Raw genomic sequence first — 21,355 nt, 5'->3', positions numbered from 1 at the left:
GGCCGCTTGCTCGTTTGCCACCTTATAATATAAAAGAAAAACTAATTTTCCTAAATGACGTACACGTCTTTAATTCAAATATTTACTATAGGTTTTGAAATACGTTTCACTAAAACAATAAAACAGTTTCACCAATCAATATCTCTTGTGTTTACTTTTTAAATGGACGGTCGTCCATCGTTAAAAAGAATAACTAATACTGAAATACGTTCGGTTCAATGGACACGTATTTTAAGCTCACATTTCTTGTAGCGACATGTTTCGTCCCTTTCGACAAGGGTCAAATTTAACCTCGTATTGACAACTTTCAACACGTTTCGTTCGTTCTATATACGATTGGTAATTTGTTGTGTTTTGTTTTACATTGTGTTCTCACATCTATATATATAAAAGAAAGTAGTGTTAGTTACACTATTTATAACTCAAGATCGGTCGAACTGATTTAGCTGAAAATGGGGTTGGGGCGGTAGCTTAGAACTAGGAGACGGACATAGGAACTTTTTTTATCTTGTGTTCATTTTTTTTATTCTGAGCGGACGAAGTCGCGGGTAAAAGCTAGTTTAAAATAATTTTGATATTGTAGCTTTGGTTATGAAATCAAATTTGATGATATTTTTATCTCAGAATACCAATTTGATATACTAGCTTTAACTTACGACTCCGTCTGCGATAAAAAAAACTTAAATAGCCTATGTGTTCTTCCAGATACTTTATTCTACATCCATGCCAAATTTTATTGAGTTCCGTTAAGCTGTTTTGAAGATACCTTCTAACAAACATCCATACATCGAAACCTTCGCATTTATAATATTAGTAAGATTTTGTAATGTTTAATAAAAAATTATATTTTATATTAATATAGTAATGAATTTATCTCGTAAAAAAGATTTAGTTTCAATTGAAATCAAAAAACCTTTTGCGTTTACATGTCAAGTTATACTCAAGAAGAGCTAAACCAAATGTGATGTTGACATAAGTTGAATTCCAACAAAATTTTATTTTTTATTCACCGTATCAATCTTAAACCGAAGTTGTGTATAAAAATCGTTCGCTGTAATAAAAAAATACGCTCGCGGCAAATGGCTTTATTCGCTCGTTTTGTAAAAAAATAAACATTCAACTGGAAATACTAAAACGCTATAAAACCTACGTGAGCTCCGTAATCGTGTATTTATAATTTTTAAAGATTATTTTACGGTTATTTTGGTTATTGAAAATATTATTCAATTCAATTCCAGGATCAAAAGAGTTATAAAAGCTCATATTTCAACTATTTCTATAGCTAAAAAATATAGATAGGTAAAAGAAGACCGAAGAAAGTATGTATGGATTGTGTGAAAGAGGATATGCGTAGGGAAGGGAGTGAATTCAGATATGATGGCTGATAGAGATGGTAGGAAGAGTAGTACATTACTTCTACTATATAAGATTCAAATACGATTTTTTGTTATCTTTCTAGTAGTTAAATTTTTTATTACAAAAAATAAAACAATAACGAAAAAGAAAAATCCTATTTGGGGCATTTGTAAAATAATAAAAGGCTTCAAGATCACCCACTTTCATCCGGCCCCAGTGAAATATATAGGTAATGTTTTCTTCCTGATCCACCCTTTTCGCTAAAGTAACAACATCGTAAATCTAAAGGTGGCGTGCCCAAGTTCATGACCTTGTAACTGGCGGTGTGCCAAAAGAGACAACCTAGGGCTGGCAAAACATTATCGAGCACTTAAATTTATAATCACTAGCTAGCCTGCTTTGGTATACACTAGCGTACGTGTTCACTGACTATATCTTTCGATTAATGAACTCGTTATATAATTAGACCGAATCTATACAAGTATTATTTCTTAAGATTCCACTGTTTTTTCTTTAAATTAGTATGAAAGGATCAGTAATTGTTTTCATCAGGTATTTTAGAAAGTCAATTAGGTATAATTGTTTTAATTAAACTCTTAGATTCTGTCTCGGATAAATAAACGTAATCAATTACTTGTATATACTCAAAAATAAATACACTTAGTTAACTATAATTTAATATTAGGTGATAACCCTAAACATAGGTGTTGTAGAAAGGTATTTTTCATACCAGACTACCTTTGGTTGTGACAGAAAAATATTTCAGATTTATTGTAAAACAAACTTAACTTGTTTGTGGTCTACAAATTTTTAACAGTCAAATTACAAAAAAAAACATTAAGATAACAACATAACAAATAATTTCTCTTTTTTTTGATATCTTTTTGTATTTTTATTTTACACTAGTTGTCGCCCGTAACACTGTCCGCGCGGAATAAAAAAAACGTAATAAGTAACTTATGTGTTCTTCCATACTAAGTTCAACATCTATGCCAAATTTCAGCAAGATCCATTGAGTCGTTCTGAAGATACCTTCAAACATCCATCCATCCATCTAAACATTTGCATTTATAATATTACTATGATTGTAAACCTAGCTATTATATTTTTTTAAATCTGTTTCAGTCAAGATAGTTTTTCAGCCTGATTCATACAATTATGACACAGTGACGTTCAACTTCTGATTCTACTTTAGTTTTATTATGTTTTAAATATGAGATGAGTGACATCTCTTTAGTCATTCTTTTCAACACTAACTTCAATGGAGAGAAAAACTGAAATCTCTAAGACGTCAACAGTAGGCTGTCATCTGTCATAATTTTTATATGTAATTCTAGCGATTTAAAAAAATGTAATCCTTTTTGTTTTTTTTTTTTTTAGATTTGACAAAAGTAGTTGCTATGACTACAATTCACATAGTACTTTGTATAAAAATAAAGTGTTTTTTTTATATCAGTGGTATATTTACTTGTACTCTTGATCATATTTACTTCTGTATTGAGCAAAAGGCAGTTTAGCTCCCCATTGACGGTAGTTATAAATCGATAAAAACATAGTTTGAATTAAATTTATGTAATGTTCGTAAGAAACTGGATTCTTACCACGATTAGGCTATTTGAGCTCCCTTCGGTTCGCACAACAGCAGTCAACTCGTGATCATGGCGCATGCAACTGTGCCAAAAAATCGGGAGCTCAAACAGCCTCGTAACAAACAGTATATTAGTAAAAACAACTAAAGTTTTAAGTGAATGAAATTGATTTTGAATTCAAGTCAAATCATAAATGACAATGTAAATAATATAAAATGTATCTCAATAAAAGCATCAGCATTAATGATTCGCGACAACCGGAAGCGCTCGCTATCGGCACGCGAGTCTCTTGTTATCGCCGGAAATGGCTTGTAACTGTTTCCGGCGATCACAATACGCCTGCCACAGCTTTGTATACAATGATATTTAAATAATTTATATATTATTTTCAACTCCTATATTATTATTAACAAATGATACGTGTGTTTAATACACGTCAATAAGTAAATATATATTTTTTTAATTACACCGGCTAACCACATTCCTATTACATCTTACATTACGAAATCGGTTCAGCCGAAGGTCATAAAGAAACAAAGATAGCCTCGTAAAATTGAACCAAATAGTAGCATTATGTGAGTAGTAAATTTTGTGAAGAACAAAAGTCTTTTTATATTATATTTAAAAATAAAGTTGATAAGTATTTTTGGACGGGGACAATAATGGGGACGTGTTCAAAGAACAAAACTAGGTCAAAAGCCTAATATCACACAACAATGTGCTTTCTCACATAACAGCCTGTTGACAAAGAATTCGTTCACTTTTAAAAACAGACCGGAAAGAAAAAATGTAATATAAACAGTTATTCAGTAACGTTAACGTAAGAAACGTTATCGAAAAATTTCAATAGATGGTGCTAGTATCGGTATAAAACGCGATGAAGAAATTTCGATTCAAATAAGATTTTAGTTTTTTAAGTATCACTGAATAGTTCTGAGTGTAACATCAAAAAAAATTACACATTCTGTATGTCTATCTGTCTGTACGTTTGACTATATGTATATCCGCAAGGGTGCGTTTGTTCCGGGTAATGGAACAGCTGGATTTGTGTTGACGAAGTCGCGGCTAGTTTCAATATTGCTCTACTGTCGTAACATATTTAATTTATAATTTCAACGCTATGTTTTACGTAACAGTACAGTTAGTTTTCGATTTCATTTGAAGCCAGCGTAGTCGTAGGCAGTAAACAGTAAATCGCGTCGCGTCTACGCTAAACGATGCTTACTCTCAACCCCTACCCCGTTACAGAGGGTAAATATTGTAAATCGATAGCCGTTATCGGGGAGGCGGACGGTGGAATTATTAAATTACCCCAAAAGTGAGGAACAAAGCTTTTCAGAACCTTCCCTTCTTTAGGATTTTAATTCGTTCGATCGCTACCTAGGTATACTTTTATTTTGGTTTATATTTATTTCAATCATCTTCGATGCTTAGTTTTTTTAGTCTATCTTACAAATTAGGTTTAAATTGAAGTAGACACTATTTTTTTTTTTGATAAATTGCAAACTTATACTGACATGTCATATTTAACAATTGCCATGAACATTTAAAAAGTAAAGCTTTTTTCTTTGAATTATTGTGTAATTTTAACAAAAAAAAAACTAGTATGACTCATAGATGTTGTTAAGATTGAAATCCACCATCATAACTCCAGAGTAATAATGGAAAACAAATTAAAAGCTTTGCAAATAATTTAAGAGGACTGCTCATTTTGATCAATATAAAGACAGTTGTAAAACACAAAACCAACAAAAGCCAGTCCTTACTTTCCTCAGAAATCATAAACTGTAGCTAACCGAACACCGCAATAGTTAACGTCAGTAGTACAGAACCTCGAAAGCGGAGCAAAAGCGAAACTTAACAATATTAGCGCATTGAAAGATTTTTCTCCTAAACCTATTTTAGAAAGGATAGGAGATGGATTCGATGGAGGAAAGGAAGAATAAATTAAGACAAGTAAATATTATTTGGTACATTATCATTTTCCAGTCCAATAAAGGTAGACTAGTCTAATAAATTATGCTGGTGCTGATATCTACAGCTAGCATTCACTTAACACGTGATAACGTTTTCCACGTAGTATAACAAATCCTAACAAACAGACTATAATTAGAGATTGTTACGCGTAATTTCGAACCAAATCTCTGCCAGTTTCATATTACTCTTTTTTTTCATAACGTCAGTCATCGTATCGTTTACGCTGCGCTTATTTTGCTGTGTGCTACAAGCATAATAGACGTTATATTTCAATACACACCATTTAATTTACAAAACGCTTACTCTTGTCAACAATTCCGATGGTTTATTTATACCACACTGAATGCTCCTTTGATACTAGATCATATAAATCCGGATTATTTAGTACTCAGTCGAAGTAACAACGATTAGTTACTTTGTTTGACGCTTTCTTGTCTAATTGTGCCTTTGTACAATTTCTTTAATAAAGTGTAGAGAAAAACACTGTGAAAAACACAAATGATGTGTCTACTGTTACGAAGAAATAAGTTGAATAAATTTCTTGATAGTTTTCGTAATGTGATAGACGTAAAAAAATGGATTAGTACTTTTTAAAAATAGAACCGCATAAACATATGCTTATAGAACACTTTTATTCATAACTAGCTTTTACCCGCGACTCCGTCCGCGCGGAATAAAAAAAATGCACACAAGAGATAAAAAAGTTCCTATGTCCGTCTCCTAGTTCTAAGCTACCTCCCCATCAATTTTCAGCTAAATCTGTTCGACCGATCTTGAGTTATAAATAGTGTAACTAACACGACTTTCTTTTATATACATAGATAAGATGAAGGCGTCCTATTAAATCTGCTATTAAAAAGAAACATTGTTATGTTTTGATTTAGAAAATTGTTCAATTTGGTGCGCAAAAATAATCTATTTTCATTTAAAAACAGACGAATTTGGATTAAAAAATCTTTTTTAAAATAACTGTAAAAGTAGCGCCGATTTTAACTGTAAATTTAGTATCACTATTTTCTAGTTCTTAAAAAACGAAATCGGCTTCCAAATTTAAATTTAAAACTGGCCAGATAGCATTCGTGCTTTTAAGTGGAACGAAAAAAATTACTGCACCATTAACTATGTGGAAGTTAAAAGCAACATTGAAATCAAAGAAGCAAATTTGGGCAAAAAATATCCTCATAAATCGATGATTCCCAAAGTGGTTCTATACAACCAGTGTTCAAAAAAGTTGTAACCAGTAAAATTTTAATATGGGTTCATGTGAAAAAAAAAATCTGCCCCAAATGATAAACAAATGACGAGAAATTTTACATGTTTACTGAGTACATATAATACTTACGATTTTACGAATACAAATCAAGGGTCTCTTTATTGTGAAATTTGCTGAATAGTTTCAAGCTGAAAAATATAAAATATCATATTCAAAGTTGAAGCGTACACACGCAGTAAAAGCTCTACTTAAACAGAGAGATACGTATTTTTATGCAACGTTTTAAATGAATCCCACTTCAATGGAACGTGCCAGTTTTAACGAGAAGTTGTGAGATGCGACCTTTTTTCAGCGCATACCAGGTATGTAGGACACATTTGTTTTTAAATACTGGCCACTGTTAAATGTTACAAGAGAAATAAAAATATATATTGGGCTTATTACAACAGCAGCAATTTAAAAAATCTATTCAAATTGAGAATAAATTCAAAGATGTGTGTGTACCAACCCGCATTGGGCCAGCATTGAATAAAGGCTAATCACCCCTAATTTGGGTAGGCTTGTACTCCTTGAGTGGGAAAGTATTACAGCTAATAATAACCAGGAATATTAAGTCAATATAGACGAAGTTTTTTAATATACTTATATCATTTTATGAATATGTTTTCTTTTCATATGTTAAGAATTAATTAATTATGACGCGAATTAATGACGCGGTGACAGTCGGAAGCCGCCATTAGCACGCGATCCCAGCGCCCCAGCGGAAGTGGCTTGTAACTATTTCCGACTGCGCTTTTCATAATGGCGCTGATAAATAGCTTTATACGACAAGCTTAGATATATTTTGTGTGTAACATTTAATGATTTGACGTTTTTTTACATCTAAATAAAGCTATAAATTATTGGAATATTATGTATGTAATACATGATAAGTATTGCTGAAAGAATTAATTTTATTTATTTTTCCTTCACGTTCATATCACAGTTAAAAAAATAATGGAATTTTCGTAGAGTATTCTTAGGATTTAATGCCCCAAAAATACAAAGAAATAAATAAAAAAGTGTAATTTTTATTTAACTTACAACTTGCACTACCTATGATGTTATTTTGAAAACTAATATTTCTTATTTTGACTTTGGTATGACTCAAATACAAGGAAATCAGACATATTTACAACTCAGTGTAAACCCACGTTTAAATGTTTTCCCAGAAGAAGTGAAGAGATTTAATTTCCTAAACGACAGATCGTATCGGAACCCCCATACTTGTGCTGGGGGGACGTATTGTTCGGTCTCTACCTTATTAATTGTAAAGGTCCCCGAAGTTTGTATAGAGGTGGCCTGTGTCGCTGTATTTTAATTTAGTTGAAAAGAAAAATTTAATTAAGTAAAATAACTTACGTAAATTTTTATGCTTAATTGATGATTGTTTAGTTAACTTAAACTTTAAATGGATTTATTCTTCAAATGTTCATTTTCCAGATTACAGATTCATCCAACCATAACGTTCCTTTATTCACTATATTTTTCCCATGCAAGTAGAAGTCTACTGCTATATATTTTATATGCATCCAGTAAACTTAGACCTAGACTATAGACACTAGACTAGACCTAGACTTAGACCATTCTGTGTCTGTTTATTAAAGTTATCGTTTAATCATCATCAAAATTAAAGATACAAAAAAAAGGAAACAATTATGTTACAAATCAGAATATTCGTAGTTTCTTCTTTGCTCATCAGCTCACTATATCACTGAGGAGCTTGGAGCCTACTCTAAGTTAGGAGTAACTATGCCAGTCAACCACGCTGACCCTGGCTGGGTTGAGGGTTGAATGCACATATCATTGAATTTTTTCAGAGATATGTAGCATCACGATGCTTTCCTTCACCGTAAGAACGTCGGATTAATGTACATATGTAAATCGAAAAACACATTGGTACATGGCGGGATTCGAACCTAAGACCTGCAGATTTATTATTAGATTGCTTAACCCCTGAGCCACCGACGTTCACTGAGCCACTGACTCTCTTATTACTTATTCTTGTTGATTTATTTAACATACAAACTGAAACAGATTATAAAAAAGTTTTAAATTGAGTAAATTTTAGAATTTGTACATTAATCGGTTTATATTACAAAAGTTTGTTTTAATTCGTTCCATTGAATGCGTTAAGGTCTTAATCCAGTGATAATAAGCTTAGTTATGTCCGACGAATTCGGTATTCTCTCATTATATTATTAGTATCGCGTTGGGATTTTGTTTTTTTTTAATTAATTCTACTAATTTGATACTTATATATAGCATAAATCGATTAAAGAGAGAGAGTAGTCTCTATTTAAGGTAGGCAACCGCTTCGCAAGTCGCTTTGCTATTTAGGACTTACATAGGTGACCGCTTGCTCGTTTGTCACCTTATGATATAAAAAAATATATATCCACTTAAATTAATGTAATTCTCAGTTTTGGCGTCCGATTTAATTTGAAAATATCCGAAAGAATTTATTTGAAACAAAGGTAAAGGTGTAGACTGAATAGAATGTAAACTTGTCATGAGGGCGCTGCAGTAGCTATATTACAAATTCTTCTGTAATTACGCGAAGAAATTAGTTTTACATTTTTCTACATTATTGTAAGTTGTTTTCAATAAAAATTATCCAGAATCTAAAACGTGAACAAAATTTCAAATGCAAAATAATTACTTTAGTAACTCTACAGTAATAATTACAAATGAGAGTACAATCCTTGTTTGAGATAAATTCACTTCGTCGAACAATGAATTTTAGTCGAAAAACTTTGTAAATAATTTCTTATCGAAACACCCTTTTCAAGATATAAATTTTATTTATATTTCAACTATTTGACTGATTTTACGTAACAAAACAAAACACAACCGACATTTCATTGAAACAAAACAATGTCAGTTGAGTAACGTATTTTTCGCCTATGCCATTTATATCAAACTAGCTTTTTCCCGCGACTCAGTCCGCGCAGAATAAAAAAAAAAAAAAAAAAAGAAAACGGGATAAAAATTATCCTATGTCCTATTCCTGGTTCTAAGCTACCTGCCCACCAATTTTCAGTCAAATCGATTCAGCCGTTCTTGAGTTATAAATAGTGTAACTAACACAACTTTCTTTTATATGTCGGAGGAAGTCATTGAAGGAGTTGCTTGTTGATTGTACCTTTTGTAAACCTTAATTGAATTTAATACGAATTTTTACATTGTTATAATTCCTAAAACATATTTCTGAAAACAAATTTGTAATTATAAGAGAAACTAAAGAAAGTAGGAAGTTATCAAGTCGCCGTAGTCAAATGAATTACTTTGTACGCATAATGTGCAATGTTTAATGTTTATTGAAATTTAAAAGCTTTTCTAATCATTATCAGATTCTAATTTTAATTCGATTTTACTTTATTAGTTACGTTTTTCTTAGATTAAATAACAATATGATTGTAATTTAAGTAATGACCAAAAAGAGCAGAGCACTTGGCTAGAGTGTGGTCGAGGCGCCATCTTTATATAAGGTACAGTTGTGAGGGAGCTCGGTGTTGTTGTGTGGATGCGATCGAGTTGGATCCTTGAAGTTTGTTCGCTAGTGGTGTTAAAGATTGGTGCTTTGAACTCACTGCTCGGTCTTAAAAGTTATAATTTCTCTTTTCATTATTAATTATCGATGTACATTGAACTATTAAGTACCTGTAACCTAAAAATAACGCGTAACTGTGATTTTAAAGTGATTTAACGTGCTCACATTAAATTAAACATTTTGAAAGACTGTATAAACGTGTTTTGTGCCCGCACTTCACCCTCATGACGCCCACCAAGTCCGGAACTCCTGCAAATGATGTCGTCGAGAAAAGTATTTCTCCGACATATATATATAGATTTAGATTTTTGTACTCTACCCCATGTGTCATAAGGATTAAGTCAATGGTGTATTTTGATTAAATATAATTTGGTGGAATAAATAGTTTATTTTATAATACTAATATTACAAATGCGAATGTTTAGATGGATGTATGGATGATTGTTTGAAGGTATCTCCAGAACGGCTCAATAGATCTCGATGAAATTTCGTATACATGTAGAACATGGTCGCGGGTGACAGCTAGTAGTAGTGGTAAAAATCTACTCATTTGAAGTCGTGATGGACTTTTAGTTTAAATTTAACTCATTTTAGATGGGAGTTAGGTCTATTGAAATTATAATATCAAGTGGATCTCGATCTGGAATTAAACTATTTAAGGCCCTCTCTATTAAGGGATTTATGTGAATTGTAAAGGTTAATTGGTTCTGATTGAAATCGACTCTAATCTAATTGTTTAAACTTTCGTGAGACATCATAATTAATTAATTAAGAAACGGCTTAACTCACATGTGATCGTCCGGTGACGGCACCGACTAGTTTTGGACCCATCTGTGGTCCATCTTATTAATCGACTCTAATCTGTTTCAAATTATCATTTATTTTTACAATAAAATTCAAGTAATCTTTTCTTAAAACATTAACTTACATTCCTACATTCCCAGAATGTAGATGGTTTTATAATTCGAAGGATTGATATTAAATATTAAAGTAACCGATGGACAGACGCTGATTGTAGAAAAGAGAGAGATGTGCCACGATTGCGTCAATTTTTACTTTTATAAGAGATGGGGGTAAACGAGCAGCGGAAACATCAAGGTGTTCATCGACGCCCATGGACATCTGCAATACCAGAGGGATCGTAGATGCGTTGCCGGCCTTTGAGATGGTGATACGCTCGCTTCTTGAAGAACCCAAAGTCGTAGCGGTTTGGAAATACCGCCGAGGACAGACCATTCCACAATGCGGCTGTACGAAGTAGAAAGCTACGCGAAAATCGCACGGTTGTGGATTGCCAGCCATCGAGATGGTGTGGATGGAACTTGGCGGTCTGTCGTGTCCTCCGATGACGGAACTCGGCGGTAGGAATTGTTCCAAACAATTCTTCTGAGCACTCCCCGTGGTAGATGCGGTAGAAAATTCAGAGGGTACTAACGTAACGCCAGAGTGTCGTGCCGATCAGTAAGAGCTCGGTCGTTGACGACGTCAAATGTAAATTGTGATCTCTGTCTACCATTATAAGTTATAAGCGTTAGTATATTCTATTATAACAATAGGATTTCATTAGATGCTACGTTCGATGTATCGATATAACTAAATAGAGCATCGGTTAATTAAAACTCCTAATGAAGTACAAAATTAATATTCTCAAAAGGCTACGTGAGAAATTACTTGAAGTTAAACGATGACGTAATCAAGTGTGAAAGCGCCTTGTTAGAGTTTATTGATTCGCGTTAATTTACCTTAAATGTAAACCTATTTTCGGCGTCTGGAAGAGAATATGTTTTAACACAGTTTCCTTAAGAAGGCTAAATAAGATGTTAAACGGATTGGTAATAGACGATTATACGCATTTAATCTACTAATGTTATAAATACGAATGTTTAGATGGATGGATGTATGGATGTTTGTTTGAAGGTATCTCCAGAACGCCTTAACAGATCTTATTTTTCGTTTTTTTTTTCTTTATTATTATTATTATTTGTAAAGGTGCCAGCTGATAACCAGCGCAGGAGCAGTTTAGTTTGTCCCTGCTTCGCTGAGCTGGCTCCCTTTTGCCATACTATTGTACCAAGTTTGTACCTTGTATTTATGTGTTTTTATTTTTTTTATTTTATATTCTTTGTGTGGCAATAAATGATTTTTCTTTCTTTTCTTTTTAGATCTGGATGAAATTTGGCATGGATATAGAATACAGTCTGGAAGAAAACATAATCTACTTATTACGTTTTTTTTTATTCCGCACAGACGGAGTCGCGAGCGACAGCTAGTATACAATATTTCCAATGATTGGAAGTTAAATTTATTTAAGGGAAAATTAGATGGAAAACAAATAATTAATAACAGCGCCCTCTATACTTTATATAACAATAACGAACCGTCATTAAATTTTGCTTTTGCCTAATCTCTGCCAACATTATGCGTTGTTAGCTTGTTCAATTTTGTGAAATTTAAAGCGGAAATATAACTGTGAATATGCTTCTACAATTCTGTGATAATTTATAATAATTGCTACAATGATTTATGGCAGCGAAATTACTTGGCGCAGATTTTAGTAAGACTACTACTCGAATATCAAATAACGTGTGTATTTTTTTTATTGTAACAATTTTTAATTTCGGAATTTTGAAACTCATTTATGTCACGTTTTCGTTGCTTGTGATTTTTTTTTTTTATAAGTTACTAGCTTTTTCCCGCGACTCCGTCCGCGCGGAATAAAAAAAAATTGAAAACGGGGTAAAAATTATCCTATGTCCGTTTCTTGGTTCTAAGCTACCTGCCCACCAATTTTCAGTCAAATCGATTCAGCCGTTCTTGAGTTATAAATAGTGTAACCAACACGACTTTCTTTTATATATATAGATAGATATAGATTAATCATTGACACCAACACCTGTTTATTACTTAATAATGCTTAAGATTTTAGAGATATTAGAAAATAGCTGTCGCCCGCGACTCCGTTTGCGCGGAATAAAAAAAACTTAATAAGTATCCTATGCATTCTTCAAGACTGCGAATTTTTTTTTAAATCCATTGAGTCGTTCCGAAGATACCTTCAAACAAACATCCATCCATCTAAACATTCGCATTTATTATATTAATAAGATAGGACAATGCTATAATTACATACTTTTACATGATCGAGATGAAAGCTCCTGTGCATTATCGGCCATAATAAAGCTTGTCATCTCTCCATGATTTATAACACATCGATAATCGCTTGCGATATCACTATGTGCTACGGATTTACTTGCGTAATAATCTTACTAATATTATAAATGCAAATGTTTAGATGGATGGATGGATGTTTGTTTGAAAGTATCTTCAGAATGGCTGCATGGATCTCGATCGATCGGCATAGAGGTAGAGTATAGTCGGGAAAAACATCTAGGCTACTAATTAAATTTCTTATTTAATTCAACGCGGACGGAGTCGCGGGCGACAGCTATTTTATCATAAATAGAAGTATAGTCAGAGAATAATAAGCCAGAATACGAATTAACCTCTTCCTTTTTGGAGTCAGTTAATCAAAAATCAAAAAGATAGTATGGGACCTAGTAGTAGCAAGGAGAACATTAAATATGAATGAAGAAGGGTACACCGGTAGTGGTACACACCTGAGAGATTAATATCGCATAATTGAGACGGGAGTAATGACGGAAGATAGATCGATCTGGATGACGAAAACTGGTGCGCCGACCCTACATAAATTGCAAACATTGCTAGTTTTACAACAAGACAGAACAGTAAGGCAGTGTAGTAAGTTAGTGCAGTACTGCTATTGTTCGAACGCGTACTTACGCGTCGAGTGTGTTTAAACAATAGTAGTACTGAAACCTACTACATCGGTATACAATTATACGATAATCATAAGCTTCGAATGATATACGCGAAAATACAACCCGTTTCTGATTCAACTTTGGGCAGAATGTTTTTGTTTAGACTGTTCGTGTTTCAACATCTGTTACATGCTGGTTTAAAATTTTGATTTTCGAGTATAATGATAATTTTAAATGACACTCAAATTTTTATTTCAGTTACAGTGTTTTTTATTGATAAAGGGACCGTTCAAATGGTAGATGAATCAAATTAAATAGATCTCTTTTTTTCTCTATTTTTTCTTTCTTTTTTCTTTTTCATTCTCTTTTTGTGCGTCTCCTCTTTCGTCGATTGAGGGTAGGCTACACATCTTCAATTGTGGATGTCTATGGGCAGCGGTCGCTTCGCCATTTCGGCGAATTCATGTGGCCGCTTGCTCGTTTGCCACCTTGTAATATATAAAAATCCATGATAAATAAATTCAATAAGGGTCTCGTTTGTCCACTATTAAAAAAAATAACGTAAAGAATGTTCAAATTTTTTGTAATTTGATGATTTTTCAAAATATATTAATAATTCTAAATGTAACTTAAGCCGGCTACAGACCTACAGTTTTAACTTTACAATAGCTACGTAACAGATGGTAGAACACGGCGGGCTCTCAACAAAAACTGTCACAAGTGATCTTACAACCCTGAAATTTAAGGGTATTTTAATTTTTACGCTAATCACAAAGCGTCAAACAAATTATTTTAACTCAAAATTATATTTTCATTTATGTAATAAATTGATATTAACATTAAGAAGAATGTTAGTTAATAGTGTAGAAACGTGATGCAACCTGCACATATCTGAGAAGTAATTCAAACGCGGATGCGACGGGCCGCGTTCGCGAAATAATACCAGTCCCACTCACCCTGATGAAAGGCCCCCGATGGGCTCGAAAATAGTCGGTGCCGACACCGGATATATATACGTGAGTGTTTTAGCCTTTCCTCTATTAGTTAATGATAATGTCTCACGAAAGTTTGAATAATTTAAAAGAAATTCAAAGATATGTGTGAAGTCAATAACACGCACGAGGCCAGCGTGGTTGACTATGTTCTATTCACCATTATTTTGGGTAAGCTCAGGGCCCCTCGATGGCATATAAACGATGACTGAAAAGAAAGTGCTTGCATTTATTCCAGGAGAATATGAAGCAGGGAACTATTTTCGTACGCAGAAAATACTGTAAAATCATAATTTCCATGTTTGAACTCATGACTGAGAGTATGTCTTAAAATTAACTCTAGTTAAAATACTTAAGAATGATATTAATAAAAATAAAAAAAAGATAACTAAAACCTGTGCAGAAAAGAGTACGGACCAAGCGTCTGTAGATGTGTTTTTATATATTTAAAAAAAAAAAAAAAAAACTTAAGAATGAGTAAAATTTTAATACCTATATGTTAAAAGATGGTCCGTATCGTCTGTAAAAGGAATTAAATATCTCGGTCAAAGCTATAAAGGACCTTTATTATTCGAGCCAGGATTCATTTGGGATAAAAAAGGTCAAAGGTGCCATTGAAGGAATCCATTATCGATCTTTAATTTAAGAGAGTTTATTATAATGTGTGTTGAACTTGTTATGAAGTTTTTAGTTACTTTTTTTTAAATTGAATGTGCTACATTTAAGTCTTTAAGTGGTCATTAAGGAACATTTAGCGTAGATTTATTATGAGCAATATTAAACGACTGTTTGATTAAGAATGAAGTTGGTTTCTCAGACCAAAATCTTATATATAAAATTTCCATGTGACAATCTTAGTTACCGTACTCCTCCGAAACGGCTTGACCGATTTTCATGAAATTTTGTAAGCATATTGAGTAGGTCTGAGAATCGGACAACATCTATTTTTTCATACCGCTATTAAGTTTTTTTAACTGCTCGCGGATGGAGTCAGCTAGTTTCTATATAAAAGTCATTATCTTTGATGAAACAGATAGCTCTGTTTATATGTTAAACGGATATTTTGGTCTTAAGCCAATTAGTGTATTTATTAGTACAAAATTTATATTAAAAAACAATAAAAAGTTTAAAACAAAAATCTTGAAATAAAACCTGGAATAGTTGAATGTAATAACGGTTTTTTACTTCCACTTCTTAATTTATGATCATAAATTGGCTTCAAAAATATTTGTTAATGTCAAGTGAAATTTTAGTTGAATACATATTCTTTTAATTTATGAAAAAAATAGCTAAATTTAATAAAACTATATGCAGTGGGAATAATTAAAAAGATAAGTTCTAAAACAACTGTAGAGAGCTTACTACTGAGTAGTCTGCATATTTCAGCCGCGTCATTCTGCTCCAGATTTAGATATGAGGGTAACGAGGGATAGTGCTGGAAATTATAGAGCGTTTTGAGTGAATAGTGAAATGCTCAGTAAATTTGTACAACTTTTCTCATAAAGGAAAAGCCAGTGTTTTTATTATAAGTAAGACATCGACAACATCAAATTTTCTGATGCCGAAATTATTTGAAATTTATTGTTATGTAAAAAATCAGCTTGTTATGTGTATTTTAGTTTTTATTTTACTGACCTACTATCAAGACGGTTAAGATCCTCAAATAGTTTCCATCACAGAATTTTCCCTAAAATTCCTCCCTTTCTCGCATTATGTGTTCCGATTCTTCTTTAATCTTTTACTCTTTTGTCACTTACAATAGAATATCATCTTTTATCTTGTCTCTTGTATTTTCAATCTTTCAGTCCCTTCAGCCGTGTGGCTCTGATCATCGCTTTCCTTTGTTCATGAAAATTTCACTTACCTTGCACTGGGGGAACTGCTCTGGTGGTCTGGTAACCCGCCAGCCGAGCAGCGGCGGAATGCATACCAGCGCGCTCATCAGCCACACAGCCGCTATCATGAGCGCCGCACGCGCTGGTGTACGCTTCTTTAGGTAGTCCACCGCCTGTCAAATATAGAGTAAAAGTTAACAAATAAAAATATTACGGTATAATATCTGCTTATAACTAGATAACGCTACTCCGTCTGCAAGATTTCTTTGTGGATAATCCTTTTTTAGTGTTCTCCCACGTAGTAAGAAAATGTGTCCAGTAATTTGGACTTCTTCTAATTTGAATATTTTATCATCTACCAAATCAAGTCAATACTATGATTTTTCTACTGCTTAACTGATTTAAAAATGATTAAATTCACTTTCAGCAAGTCATTGTCGGAACCAACAAGTTTAGAGCTTAGCCTTTCGTTTATAAAAATGTCTAGTGAAAGTTTAAACAATTTTCTAGTATTCCAAATGATACATAAAAGTATCTCATCTCCAAACACAATATTTATGGTACATCTTTCAAGACATTTAGTTTGGCAACAGGTTCTCATTGCTAAGCATAAAATCTAGACAAGCTATCCCAGTTTATATTTATGACGTGAGATCGTTTCTATTTTCAATACTCGAACACACGTGAACTTATCGTATAGTTCGCCACGTGATTGATATATGCAATGTTGATGGAAACTGCGATATGACATTTATAAATATACACGTATATGATATATTTGTAAATGCTACATCCCGATTCTGACAAGTATTACAAACTAGCTTTTACCCGCGACTCTGTCCGCGCGGAATAAAAAATAGAAAACGGGGTAAAAATTATCCTATGTCCTTTTCCTGGTTCTAAGCTACCTGCCCACCAATTTTCAGTCAAATCGATTCAGCCGTTCTTGAGTTATAAATAGTGTAACTAACACGACTTTCTTTTATATATATAGATATAAATAAATTGACATTCATCATTGAGCATCGGTGGCTCAGGGATTAAGCATTTGATTTGTAATCTGCAGATCCAGGGTTCAAATCCCGCCATCTTCCAATATGTTTTTTGATTTGCATATGTACGTTAATCTGAAATTCTTACATTTAAGAAAAATACCGTGATTCAATCTGCACATATCTGTGAAAGGACTTCATAGATATTTATGAAGTCAACTAACCCACGCTAGGCCTGCATAGTTGACTTTGGCCTAGTCACCACTAACTTAGGGTAAGCTTCGAGCTCCTCAGTGAGGATATTTGCGCTGATGATGATTCACCGTTATGACAACAATATTCTATATTTTTGTACAAACTGTAATTCTTATTAAGGAAATCGTGCGAACGGATGAACGTAAAATTTGATAAAAATTAAGTTAGTAAGTTAATTTTTGTCCTCTTTCCGTTCCCCTCACCCTTTTCCTGTTAGGAAAGGATGGGAAGGGGAAGTGGATTTGGCGGAAGTGGGGACGCAAAGGAAGGGAAAATATTATCTTTTTGTGCGTCCCCTTTTCCATTGATTAAAGGTAGGCAACGCCTCTGCATTTGCGGATGTCTATGGGCAACGGTCGCATCGCTATATCGGCGAATTCAGGTGACCCTTTGTTCGTTTGCCACCTTTTGATATAAAAAAGTCAATGTAGAGAAAAAGGACATTACACCACTATTTCGAAGTAACTTCACGTAATCACTTCAAAGTGAATTAATTCAAGACTGCAGAATTGCAGTGTATATAAAACGACGTAATAGCAATTCGGGTTTAGTTTTACGATCAGATTATTATCCGCAACGAATCAGGAACAAATCGAGAACGCAATGCGTGCCAACTTATATTTGTCTGTCTCAAAACTTTGATGGATTTTGGCTTCGGAAGAGAAATTAAACGGATGACAGAATCACAATGCAGTTGCAGAAAATTAATAAATAAATGCTTCAGTTTATGTCTTCTAGAATGTTAATACTTATGCTAGTTTTTAGAAAAGGTTATAATATAAAACATCGTAGCACTAACCTTAGTAGACCCTTAACGTCAATGCATATAAACATCTCAACAGAGAGACACGGAGTATAACCTAGTTCATCACTTCATCATCAGCTCACTATACGTCCCCACCGAGGGGCTTGGAGCCTACCCCAAGTTAGGGGTGACTAGGCCATAGTCCACCACGCTGGCCAAGTGCGGGTTGACTTCACGCATATCATTGAATTTCTTCTCAGATATATGCAGGTTGCATCACGATGTTTTCCTTCACCGTAAGAACCGGTCATCACTAGTTTCAGCTTAATTATGAAGGAAATACTTCTTGTAATATTTTCCAAACGGACACGTTCCATCAATAAATCATCTCGCAACAATCCAATGTTAATGGAGGTTTGCGGCACACGAAGTCGAAATGGTCCGTATCTAGGAAATTAATATTGTTACTTATTGTGCTATAAATAAGGGTAACCAGTCCGTCCCTTTTCAATTTAATGGATACGGTGAGCAGGTGACTAAATAAATGTATATAGTTTAGTTTATTAAAGCACTAGCGACCCGCCCCGGCTTCGCACGGGTGCAATGCAAAATATACCTACTACAGAATGTCCTTATACACAACGTTCACAGCGTTCACATTAGAAACCTTTAAATTTATCAGTGTTTCTCTACTATATTATGCATTTATTATACATACAAACCTTCCTTAAGAATCACTCTATCTATTAAAAAAAACGCGTCAAAATCCGTTGCGTAGTACGGACATACGGACATACAGCGAAAGCGACTTTGTTTTATACTATGTATTGATAACATAAACCTAATTAATAAAATTAGGAAAAAAACTTATCGGAATTAATAGGAATACACATGAGTAAAGTAGTAACCTTGATTTTAATTAGTATAATAAACTAAATGATAAACTTATAATAGTTTCATCATCATCAGCTCACTATACGTCCTCACTGAGGGACTCGGAGCCTATCGTAAGTTAGGGGTGACTAGGACATAGTCAACCACGGTGACCCAGTGCGAGCTGACTTCACACGTATCATTGAATTTCTTCTCAGATATGTGCAGGTTGCATCACGATGTTTTCCTTCACTGTAAGAACGTCGGATAAATGTACATATATAAATCGAAAATAGAAAAACACATTGGTACATGGCGGGATTTGAACCCAGGACCTGCAGATTACAAGTCAAGTGCTTAACCCCTGAGCCACCGACGCTCAAATAGTTTAAGAATACCAAATATACATAAAACGTCGCGAGTAACACTTGCATCGTAAACGAAAATAATTGGTAAACAAGGAAATGAAAGTTTAATTTCAGTAGCACTAAGTACCACCAAATGTAGCCTCGTTAAATACATTGTAGTTTGTACTCACGCTAACACTCGCAACCCACCTCGTTGTACGATTTATTATTTAAACACACTTTGTTGCTATTATTTAACTACATCATTAATAAACACGAAGCATTATAATAGTATAATAAAGTGTTACTAAATATTGAAATAATTTTGTTAAAGAGACAGACTGACAATCAAAAACTTTATCAGTGGTAGATCCCGCAACAACAATATTTGTTATGTGCACGAGTCAGGTCGACCGGTGAAATACCACGACCACACAGAAGACAGGTGAAAGACCACACAGTTCCAACCAACTGATTCTATGTAAAAATCCTCTTCCTGCGTGTCCCTTCCTCTGTTGAAAGTAGGCAACGTATCTGCAATTGCAATGTCCATGGGTAGTGGTCGCTGCACTATTCGGCGAATGGATGTGCCCACTTGCTGGTTTGCCACCTTTTTAATATAAAAAACTTGAGAGGTGTCAAGGGACACCCGGATGGAACGAAGTTCCTTTCAATTAATTAGTGAAGGAATCAATGTTTATTCTATGCATAAAAAACTTATGTCTTCACAAGAAGTACATTTTATTTCTATGAATTTTCGTTATACATTGTCACGTCGTTGCCATGGTGATATAGCAAAAAGTGTCGTGACAACTTTTCGTAAGAAGTTTTTCCGTCTAGCCCCCCTTTCACAACGCGCGATAAGGAACTTCGTTCCAAAAATACATATCTAGGCAAGTAAGCCAAACTCCTGCAAAAGCGAAATATGAATCTACGAGTATTATGGATAATAATACGTCTTGCATATATTATATGATATACGGCAATAGAATCTTATAATGTAACAAAAGTGGACATTACATCATTATAAGAAGTGAGCGGTTAGTATGTGTACATGGCTGGACGTGAAATCAAAAACAAAATTGTGCCACAATCGCGTCAAATGAAAAACTGACTGCCTCCGTCTCTGAGATACTGGTGTGAATGCGTGCGTGGACATTTGATTTATTACGTAAGTCTTGTTAATAATCATTTATTTATTTTTCTGCCTCATATCGTCATCCCAGTCACTATCTTTGACAAAACAAAAAGATAATAATATTTTTTAAACGAACTCAAAACCCACGGTGTTTAAGATTCGTAGAGTTGTTAATATACTTGTGGTTATAGTTTGTAAGTTTATAATAAGCCGTATCCGGAATTTAGAAGGACTTTAATCGTCTCATAACAGTAAACTCGTTCTGCGATCGCCACATCACATTTACTGCAGTTTTGCAGTTTCGTTACAACTCCGAAGCAATTTCCTCGAAATGCTACCAGCTTAGGGTTGCCAACTATCCATAAACGATACCCGAAATCTACGAAAAATAAGACGAAAAACACTTGACAAGCCTTGACAAAAAAAAAAATCGGCTGACTGTGCCCTATGACACCTCACTCATCAGAATCTTTTCTCTCGTTTAAACTATAGGCAGTTACAACTGAACTTACGTACAAACTCGTGGACGTAGAATTCGGGTCAAAGCAAAAGAGACAGCCCTATCACAGGTTCTTATTCCCCAGTATCAATAAAGATTATTTTATTACTTTGAATGTTATTGAGACGGAATGGCTAAAGCATATAAACATTTATATTGATAATTTTCTTATA

At 33.7% G+C, this 21,355-nt stretch overlaps 1 protein-coding gene across 1 annotated transcript in view; it reads right to left on the bottom strand.

Moving 5' to 3' along the window:
* Positions 1-21,355, bottom strand: part of LOC106717317 (alpha-2Da adrenergic receptor) — a 174,237-nt gene that overhangs the window by 109,760 nt on the left and 43,122 nt on the right. Inside the window, exon 2 of the mRNA XM_014511163.2 lies at positions 16,363-16,506. Within this exon, the coding sequence (XP_014366649.2) occupies positions 16,363-16,506 (144 nt within the window). The remainder of the gene's footprint in view (positions 1-16,362; positions 16,507-21,355) is intronic.

This window comes from Papilio machaon, chromosome 24 (genome assembly GCF_912999745.1).
Source record: "Papilio machaon chromosome 24, ilPapMach1.1, whole genome shotgun sequence".
Lineage (NCBI taxonomy): Eukaryota > Metazoa > Arthropoda > Insecta > Lepidoptera > Papilionidae > Papilio > Papilio machaon.
This window is presented reverse-complemented; position numbering and strand designations above follow the sequence as displayed.